The 10963-nt window shown below is 41.0% G+C and overlaps 1 protein-coding gene across 1 annotated transcript in view; it reads left to right on the plus strand.

Moving 5' to 3' along the window:
• CUNH10orf67 (chromosome unknown C10orf67 homolog) overlaps window positions 1–10963 on the plus strand; it is a 168688-nt gene that overhangs the window by 96946 nt on the left and 60779 nt on the right. The window contains 1 exon segment of the mRNA XM_077772452.1: window positions 10541–10603. Coding sequence (XP_077628578.1) covers window positions 10541–10603 — 63 coding nt within the window.

Below are 10963 nucleotides of genomic sequence, written 5' to 3' on the forward strand. Positions count from 1 at the left end.
GGGCAGGGTTGAGGCCAGTCTTGAACACCAGGTCATTTAGCCAGAGTTCTGGTACTGCCCGGACTTGAATCTCACCGGGAGAAGACTGACCATTTCACATGCTGTCACTCCTCCTACCTGCTATTGTTGCAGGTACCAGTTGTGCCGGTGGGTGCCACGAATTCTGTCCTAGAACTCACGACTGTAGGACCACTTCAGTGTGGACGCTGGCCAGAGTCAAGCCTGAGGTAGCTGCACCCCCATGGACACTGGCATTGGACTGTTGGCCACCCTCTTTGGATCTAACTCTACTAATTTGTGAGTTTCTGCAGCCCTGAGCTCTTCAGGCCAGGTCTCCCCCAGATCCCAGGTTTGCCAGCACACCCTGGGGATAATTTTACAACACACCAAATTTTTCTTCTTAAGGCATGTAATTTCACGGAAGATGGTATTTAAACTTTTCTTTATTTAATATCCCTCTGTTTTCTTTTCCTGTAGTCTCTGCTTGCTCATCAAAAAACCCTGAACTGGGGTGCATGGATAGTTCAGTCGGTTGAGCATCCGACTTGGGCTCAGGTCATGATCTCACAGTTTGTGAGTTTAAGCCCTGCATCAGCCTCTGTGCTGACAGCCTGGAGCCTGTTTTGGATTCTGTCTCCCTCTCCCTGCCCCTCCCCCACTAGTGGTCTGTCTCTCTCCCTCTCTCAAAAATAAATAAACATTAGAAAATTTTTTAAAATAAAATAAAAAAGTAAGGGGCGCCTGGGTGGCTCAGTCAGTTAAGCATCCGACTTTGGCTCAGGTCAGATCCCACGGTTTGTGGGTTCAAGCCCCACATCAGGCTCTGTGCTAACAGCTCAGAGCCTGGAGCCCGTTTCAGATTCTGTGTCTCCCTCTCTCTCTGCTCCTCCCCCACTAATGCTCTGTCTCTCTTTGTCTCAAAAATAAAGAAACTACAAAAAAATTTTTTTTAAAAAGTAAAAACCCTTAAACTTATTAAAGTTATTTGTTTTCCCTTATTCATTTAGTACATATTACTCTTAACTTGCATATCTGATCAACCTTAGACAACCAGTGATATTTCACTGAATTGATTTAATGCCAACCAACTCCAAAAAGTTCTTAACGATTGTTAGTTTATACAGCTTTATTAGGGAATCTAGGTACATTTTTATTTAGGCTTTTAAAAATCTTGAAAACAGCTAGAAGATCCTCTTCACCATTCTCAATGTGGGATCCATCCCTCTGTTGAATATATGAACATATATGAATACATATGGATATATATGAATATATAAATATATGGTATGATATGGTATGGTAATATAATATAATATAATAAATATAATATAATATGTAGTAGATACCTACAACAAATGCCATGAAGCGTTATGGAGTTCAGTGAATCCATTGGCTAAATGTATTTATATGATGAGCCCATATTCAGTTTCATGTCACCAGAATTCGTTGACATGAGCCTAAACAATCTAGAGGATAATTCTGGTTAGGATACATAACATTTCTATTGGTTTACATTAAAAAAGGCATAAACATACTTTTAAGTTAATTGCCTATATTACGATTAGAAAGATTCTAATACAGTTTTAGATGTTTATATGACCATTGAAAGAGCTAGGAGAATATGTATTATGAAAGCAACAAAAAAAGATTTTGGACTGAGGCTCCCAAGTAACTGATGAATAGGAGATCAATACAAAGTCACTGCAATTTTTAGGAATCTTTGAGAATCTCCTACCAAATAGCTTACTCTTAGCTCTTAGTGTTTCTTAAGAGCTCTCCAAAAAGTCATTATGAAATTCATGTCTGTCCATTTATCTGGCTTCAAATGCCCCTGGATGATCTCTCCCAATGTTTCCACCAAAAGTACAGTCCTTGGAATCCCTAACATGTTGTACCTTCAGGAATTTTGAAATTTGATATATTTTAATATAACAAAAACCCTGATATAATTTGTCACAGCAAGATTTGCATTTGATACCTTCACTTGTAGCATTTACCCTGAGCTTTCATTTCTTAAGGTAGATCTCAGTTTCTGTCTGGTATCATATTCCCTCTTCCTGAAGGACTTCCGTTTACAGTTCTTACAGTGCAGATCTGCTGGCAATGAATTCTTTGTCTCTTGTTTGAGCTTCTTGGATTTGTGGTTTGATGTCTTTCATTTTAACCTCTGACCATTATCTCTCATTATCTCTTTTGCCGCATTCTCTCTGCCTTCTCCTCCTGAGACTCCCATTACACGTATGCTAGACTAATACTGTCCCACATCTCGTGAATGTTCTGCTCATCAATTTTGAACTATTTTTTTTCCTCTTTGTGTTTCAATTAGGAGAATTTCTTTTGTCCTGCCTTCAAATTCACTAATTGTTTTCCTCAGCTGTATTGTATCTGTTGATGAGTCATCACAGAAATTCATTTTTGGTGTTGTCTTTTCCATTTCTAGTATTTCCATTTGATTCTTTTTTAATATCTATTTCCCATCTCTCTGCTGAAATCTCCTATTTATTATCATCCATGTTGTTGGCTTTTTCTCTGCGTTCTTTAACATTTCAATTAAAGTTATTTTAACACCCCCAACTGATAGTTCCAAGATCTGGGTCATCTATTTTTTTTAAAAAAAATTTTTTTAAAAATATTTTTATCTATTTCTAGGAGAGAGAGAGAGAGACAGCGCGAGCAGGGGAGGGCCAGAGAGAGAGGGAGACACAGACTGAAGCAGGCTCCAGGCTCTGAGCTGCAGTCAGCACGGAGCCCGACGCAGGGCCCGAACCCACAAACCGCGAGATCATGACCTAAACGAAAGTCGGACGCCCACCGACTAAGCCACCCAGGCGCCCCTATTTTTTTAAAAATTTTTAATGTTTATTTTTGAGAGAGACAGAGAGACAGAGTGTGAGTGGGGAAGGGGTAAAGAGAGAGGGAGACGCAGAATCCAAAGCAGGCTCTGGGCTCTGAGCTGTCAGCACAGAGCCCGATGCGGGGCTCAAACTCATGAGCTGTGAGATCATGACCTGAGCCAGAGTCAGATGCTTAACCAACTGAGCCACCCAGGCGCCCCTGGGTCGTCTTTGAATCTGATCTTTGTTGATTTGCTTTATCTCCTGACAGTAGGTTCTTTTTCCCTTGCCTTTTTGTCTGTCTCATAATTTTTGATTGACTTCCAAACATCATGTGCAGACTAGTAGAAATTGAAGTAAATGGTATTCACATCTGGAAAAGGCACGCCTCTTCTTCTATCAGATGGCTATTGTAAAGAGATTGAGCCAATCTAGCTAGAAGTTGAGTTGAGCTGAGTTTGGTTGGTGCTGTGGATGTGTGCTTGGAATGGGAGCAAGAGGAACAGAATGCTTTTTCCTGCATGCTGCTCCATCCTCCACTTCAGCAGAACCTTTGCACTTGTGCCACAGAGTAGGTCTTTCTCTGTGCTCCTATCCCTCCCTCAGTAGCAGGTAGCTATTGCTTGGTAGTCCATTAGTGACACCGAGAGGGTTCTCTCTTGTTCTAGTCCAGACAAGTCTTTGGGGAGTGCTGTGTGCCTGGGCCTCAGAGGTGGGCTCTCTCAGGACTCCCGCCCCTCCTCTCTGTGGTGGTCTACCTGTGCCTGTATCTGAAGCTGCCCTGGGGCAGGATTTTCCCATCCCTCCTGCAATAGTAGGAACCTCCCCCTTGGTATTATTACAGACCCTAAGGCCCAAGACAATCGCTTCCCGGGAAGGAAATGTTTCTTTAATTTACTGCCTTGGCATAAGACATCCTCACCTATGCCCTGTGAGCAAGAAGGCTTGCTGCCCTCCCCAGCAGTTCAAAGTTTTTCTTTCCTAGGACAGAAAGCCCTGGGAGAAGTGGGTGGGGCCTGGTGTCTTACACTTCTCTGCTGATCACCTTCTTCGAGTTTGATTGGCCAGAGAATTTGCTTCCCCTCTTCCAGAAACTTAAGACTTGCCCTTCTATTCCAGGGAGGGTACTTTCCTCTTAGCATCAGCTGAGCCCCTCCTGAAGTCTGCACCATCAGCAAGTGTCCTGCCCTGCCCTCAGTTATCCCCCTGAGCATCTCAAAAGGCTGGGGGTAAGTGTGAACTCTCCTTGTAACTGTGCCCCCAGCTACTTACACTGCTCTGTAACCCATTCTTGCGCTGCAGTGATTTCACATTTTAGCTTATTTTTCTTCCCTGCTTGTGTTGCAAGTGGCACGGCACTACTTCTGCTGGAGACGACACTGTTCACGCATCACATCCCCCATCGCAGCGCCCCGTTCCTCTTTGGAATTCATGTTGCCGGGCTGTGACCTCCGTTCTCTGACGGGTCCAAGAAAGGTTGTGATTCTGTAGTGTATCTGGATTTTCTTGCTAATAGTATGGCAGTGGCTTTTTTGTTTTGTTTTGCTTTGTTTTGTTTTCATCCCATGTGGGATGCCCGAAGTCTGAAATCTTTTTATAAAACATTCATACTTGTATAAATTTTCTCAATAAAGAAATGTCCAGAGAAGAAAGGAAAAAAAGAATCCTGCCACCCGGGGATCATCATTAAAAGCTTCTTGTGACCATCCTTTCGGACAAATCTTGCTACAGATTTGCACACACGAGATATGGTGAACATCGTTCAGTGCCACTCAATGTGAATAATCTATGTACAGTGTTTACTCCATGGAGGTAGTGTAATTTACTTAACCAATCGCTATCAACTTACTGTTCTTTTGCTATTGAAAACAATGACCTCATCACCCTCAATAGAGACATTTCCATCATGGAAGAGTTTTGATTACATATTTCTTAGATCAGATAGTTTGATAGAAGGTGTGTCTGTAAAGTCTAGGATGATCTGGAACTGGGTGAGGAGGCCAAACCCACATAGACTTTGTGGCCTTCTGGACCTTTGAGAAGACATGCTTGAGATTGGCATATTGCCCGGATCCGCATGGATTCTATAGGGCTTTGTAGCTGCATCATCTGGACAAGATGTTCAGAGCCCTCTGATGGAGGGCACATCAGATGAAGACTTGTCCTACTTTTGAGAGAATTCCCTAGCTTAACAAGTTTATTAGAAGAAAATTCACTGGCAATATGTGTAGATAAATGTCTTGTTTTTACTTTTGGCCTGTACAGTGATTAATGCTTGCTTACATACAGCCTCATATTTTATTTCAATGTTCCTAATCCCCCAGACGGTTGTCTCCCACCTGTGAGCACACAGACTGGCTCTCCTCTCCTCATGAGCTTGCTCTCCCCGTTGCCCAGCCAACCGGCACCCACCGGCTCATACTGTTGTTTAAAAATAGCTGTTTTACTCATTTTGTAAAAAGAAACAAAATGTTAATATAAAGGTCAAGATTAATGACATTTTAGGGACAGAAGATTACCTTTCTTTATGATGAGTTAGAAAGATTGTTTTGATAGTAATGTATTTAATGGTTTAAAGGAGATGCAAGGAGGCGCTAAGCTCAGAAAGAATGCCAAAATTTCAGAAAAGGGATATTTGTGGAAATTAGGAGAAATAAGAGAATGCAACGACTCATTGACAAGAAAAGAAGAAAGTGGGTATGATCAGGAATATGGCTCATCTTATGGTGATTAATAAACATAATTGCACTTTTTCAGTTATTACAGTGGCTGTTGCTTCCTAATTTAGATTTTATTGATTAAGGGGCGCCTGGATGGCTCAGTTGGTTGAGCGTCCGACTGCAGCTCAGGTCATGATCTCGCAGGTCGTGGGTTTGAGCCCCGCATCAGGGTCTGTGCTGACAGAATCTATGTCTCCCTCTCTCTCTACACCTCCCCCAATCACCCTGTCTCTTTCTGTCTCTCTCAAAAATAAATAAAGCGCTAAAATTTTTAAAAAAGATTATATTGATTAAATGTTGGTTTTTAATATGTTTTAAATGCAAAAAAGATGGAAACAAACTTAAGAATTATAACCTGTTAAAAATGAACTTTATTTCTTAATTTTATGATTTTTTTAGTTATAAAACAAATTCAAAAGAAAATGAGAACTGTTTATGGAAATTATTTCTAATCACAATTTTTGGTTATTTTTATTAATTATTTACATTTTCCTACTTAGGAAGTTATCTACTTTCGTATTAATATTACCATTCATTTTCACCTCTATCTATTGCTTAGCAGTCCAATGTTTGCCCCTGACAATGAAGTAGCAACAGAAAGGCCAGCGTGCATGTTCCAGAGAAAGTGGAATGTCGGCAGCTGACAAAACAAAATGACAGTTTAATGTGGACAGAGCCAGGATTCAATATAATGAGCTGTACCAAAGTTGAAAGGTCAACTCAAACTGGAGAGCAAACACTCTAGTCTACATGTAGTGCTTTGTTGTTTTTTGGTTTTTGTGGGCTTTTTTTTTTTTCAATGAAAAGAGAAACTATCTTTGTCATTGTAGGAGTATTGTCTTTTGGGGGGGATTGAATGATTATTTGCTTTATAGAAGATTTGCTTTAGCAACAGGCTTATCTTTAGTTATTACAGCGTCGATCATTATATGAGAGGCAGGAAAAGGGAGCCTTGAAAATTGGAGCTAGTTTTTACTCTACGTGAATTTAAACACAGACACTGTAACAAACTTTAAGTTACAGGTATGACTTTGGATATAGTAAAGTGAATAAATACAAATGTCTTTCTACTTGGGAGCATTTTTTTTGTTTGGCCAAACCATTTTCTTAACTTTTTGTGGCATAATTGGTTTTTTTGTTTGTTTGGGTTTTTTTTGTTTTGTTTTTTTGTTTTATTTATTTCTAGGGGAGAGAGAGAGAGAGAGAGAGAGAGACAGCATGAGCAGGGGAGGGTCAGAGAAAGAGGGAGATACAGACTCTGAAATAGGCTCCAGGCTCCGAGCTGGCAGTCAGCACAGAGCCCAACGCGGGGCACGAACCCACAAACCGCGAGATCATGACCTAAGTGAAAGTCGGACGCTTAACCGACTAAGCCACCCAGGCGCCCCATGTGACATAATTGTTAAAGTTTGGGTTAATTTTTTCTCCGCTAGCATACTGGCAAGTGCCTTGCAAAGCTTGGAATTCTTACCCTAATGATTTCCTTGGTCCATTGTTAACCAAATGGCAATGAGCTCATTCTGTACTGCCTGGTTCTAGGAAGAGAGGCCAATTGAGTGGATGGTGCCCTTTGAGAACAAATAGGTGGAAAGATTCTAAAAAGCAAATGCCACGGTCACTTTGGCGATCCTCACTTTTTTGAATCCAAGGAAGGCTAGTGATAATGAATATTTCTCAGTGGTTTTGTTAAATTGGTATTATTGTACCTTAAAGCTTTGCTTTTTTGTCCAGCTTTCTGTTCCATGGCACTTGGGAAGACTGAGTCACAACATTGGTAGCAGTAGTTGGTGGTTTCCGCTGGCGGTTTGAGATACTGTGTAGACAACTAAAGGAACATTTATTTGAGTAGTTCTAGAACCACTTCAAAGGGCTCTCCGGGATTGTGAGGACTGAGGGAGTAGGAGTTAGAGTTTAGAGAACGAAGGTAAGAGCAGTGGGTTAGGATGTGGGTTTGAGAATTCCTGCTCGGCCGAGGATAAATCAGAGCTACAGGTCAGCCACATCTGGCCATAGGGTTCCATCTCTGACCTTGTCTTTGTCTCTATCTGTACAATTTAATGCAGGGCCTCACCCAGGTATTCAGCTTCAACTAAAATATTGGTGACTCCAAATTATATCTCTAGCATCAACCCCTCTCCCAAATTCCAGACCCTTGTCCCAGTTGCCTATTACATGTCATTTGAATGTGCCATGGGTCTCTCAAACTCACAGTATCTGAATCTGAACTTACCAACTTCTTCCTCCTTAAGTAAGAATACTAGAGCACTCTATGCTAACTAACTTGGATGTAAATTTAAATAAATTAATAAATAAAAATTAAGAATATTAGCACACAAAATTATCCCTATTCCTATTTTTTTCTTATCTTAGTAAATGGTACCTTTGTCCACTTAGTTGCCCAAATAAGAAATTATAAGCAGTTCCTTCTCACTCAAAGAGTTCTCTAAGTTCTACCTCTTCCATAATGCGTCTCAAATATGTCCCCTCTGTGGCAGCCCTGTTCTGTTTTCTGTTGTACCTTCAGTTCTTAGAATGTTTCTTGTCACATCATAGGAATTCAGCAAATATTTAGTGAGTGAAAACCAAAGAGAAGAAATAGCCATTGGCTCCACAGGAAATGGATAAGTCAGAGAAGAGACAAGAACTTAAAAGACATTGTTAAATTTAATTAATATATTTTGGGGGGCACTTGGGTGGCTCAGTCAGTCAGTCAAGCATCCGACTTCAGCTCAGTTCATGATCTCATGGGCTGTGGGTTTGAGCCCTGCATTGGACTCTGTGTTAACAGCTCAGAGCCTGGAGCCTGCTTCGGATTCTGTGTGTGTGTGTCTCTCTCTCTGCCCCTCCCCTGTTTGCGCTCTGTCTCTCTCTTTCTCAAAAATAAATAAACATTAAAAAAAATAAAATTAATATATTTGAGGAAACAGTCAAGAGAAAGTTTTCTCCGTTAAGGAAGGAAAGGCTTCTATGAAAAAGAAGCAGTCTGGGGGAAAGAACGATTTCTTGGAAGTAACAACAACAAAAAACCCCCCAGCAATGGACAGGTTAAATAATAAAATTGACAGCTCAAGACCTAATTAATAATCTGGAAGATTAAGTGAAAATAGTTTCCTAGGACATAGTGCAAAATGGCAGACAGAAATTATGAGAAAAGTGAAGATATGGAGGATGGATCGTCTAATGTTTTTCTAACAGAGTTTTCAGGAAACAAGACAGAGACATTGGAAGTAAGACAGTAATAAAAGAGATAAAAGACAATTTCCAGGAAGTAACGGGAATGCTTTAAATTCTTAATCTTGATTTGTGGAGAAGCCCAAATCAATAAAGACTATTATTTATTTATAATGATTATGAGAAAAGGTAAAAAACAGAACGAACAAACAAAGCCCTTAGCTTCCGGCAAGTGAGAGTTTCAGGTTCGTGTATGCTATAGGTAGTTCATTTAAAAACTACGTGCATGCATCATCTATCAATAAAAAATCTAAAGTAATAGGAGTGAAAGTATCAATAGGTTAGTATATAGAAATAAATAGTAATATATGTGATGTGGCTGGCACACAGTAGGCCCTCAGTAAATGATGGCTTCTATGGGCTGTTATTACACATTTTGTTATTCTTATTCGTAGCAGCTGATGTCAACTGGGTTCTCTCTGTTCCTTCAGATAGAAGTTTAAAATTTGTTCAAACCCACCATCTGGGCTTTGTGGCAGCCTAAAGCACACCCTGCGTTTCCCGCCAGGGGCCCCGGTCATATTGTGGTGGTTGTCGCTGTGTGTGGGTCCTTCTTCCATTGAACCAAGTCAGTCTCTGATTTTCATGGTGCTCTGTTTGCCATCCCAGTTTCTGTTTTGTTTAATCAGTTATGAAATTCAATCCAATTCTGTGACTTCTACTAAAATGACCGACCCACATGACACCTTTGTCTATGTAAATTTCAGGAGGATGAGGAGGCATCCCCAAGATGCCATCTCAGATTGAAGAGTGGACATCATCCCTGGACACTGGCCACCTGTGGCCTCACCACACACCATAAGACCTCCAGCCTTGTGGTCTTGCCTGGCCATTTGCTCTGTCTCTTCCCAGCCCTCACTTCTGATTACCCACGGGGAGCTCTGGGTTCTTTTTGCTTTATTCTGCAGAACTCTCTAGCTGCTGTTCCTGGACCTGGCACCAGACCCTCCTGGGTAGAGCCCACCTCACCAAGATGGGCAACAGATTTGGGGCCTTTTGGGTCACAGAGCCCACCAGAGGGGTAGTGGTAGTAATAAGGAGTGCCTTTTTCTGTCTTTTAGGGCAGATTTTTACATTCAGTCTGTTTTCTCACTGCCATCTACTCTTACCATCATCAGAGAGATCAGTAGTGAAAAGTCATCATAGTTATCATTTAAAATAAAGGGTTTGTTTGTTTGTTTGTTTTTTATTTCTGAGAGAGAGAGACAACGTGAGCAGGGGAGGGGCAGAGAGAGAGGGAGACACAGAATCCAAAACAGGCTCCAGGCTCTGAGCTAGCTGTCAGCACAGAGCCTGATGCAGGGCTTGAACCCACGAACCGTGAGATCATGACCTGATCTGAAGTCGGACGCTTAACCAACTGAGCCACCCAGGTGCCCCTAAAATAAAGTTTTCTTAAGCTTGTGACTTCACTGGGTAATGGCTGCCCACATGATTGAAAAAAAAAACGCCCAAGTATAATGGTAAAATCTGACCAATACCTGAGTGCAGAGTAATACAGTTAAAGAAGATGGAAATGGGAAAGTTGGCTTTAATGGGCTGTGACTGTCCAACTGGAAATGCAATGTGTATAGAACACTGGGCTTTGTACGTTAGCGAAGGCAGAGAAGCCCCCTGTGGGACTGTGGCTGCCTTATTTTAAGGCTCAGCTAAGCCTGAGCTTTCTCTAAGCTGCAGAGAAACCACATCTCTAGGCACTGATTTGAAATATTATATCTCATGCAAATATATTTCATATGTTTATTTTCATGCCAGGCAAAATCTCCAAAACCAGTTGAAGTGCACGAAGCAATGAAGGGGAAATTATCAGTAACTGAGGTATAATAATAACTAGTATGACCATAATTATTAACATACTTATTCTTTATATATTCTTCTTAAAAAGTAGCAATGTCTTTGAAAGCTACACTGAGAGTCAATCCCATGAAGAGACAGAGGACACGATTCCCACTATAGTCTGATTCTGGGGTACATCCAGGCTGTACCCAAAGAAATCTCATCATAGGCCTACAATTCCACTGTTAGAGATTCATTCCTTTTTAACAAAACTTTGTCCCTTTGTAAAAGATAAACAATACTGAGAAATGGATGGCATAAAGCTCTGATGTGATTGATTTGGTCAGATCCTTTCCTGAGAGCAGTTTGGGTAAAAAAAAAAAAATAAGGAAATAGAATAAC

The sequence above is a fragment of the Crocuta crocuta genome, unplaced genomic scaffold (genome assembly GCF_008692635.1).
Source record: "Crocuta crocuta isolate KB4526 unplaced genomic scaffold, BGI_CrCroc_1.0 scaffold96, whole genome shotgun sequence".
Taxonomy (NCBI): domain Eukaryota; kingdom Metazoa; phylum Chordata; class Mammalia; order Carnivora; family Hyaenidae; genus Crocuta; species Crocuta crocuta.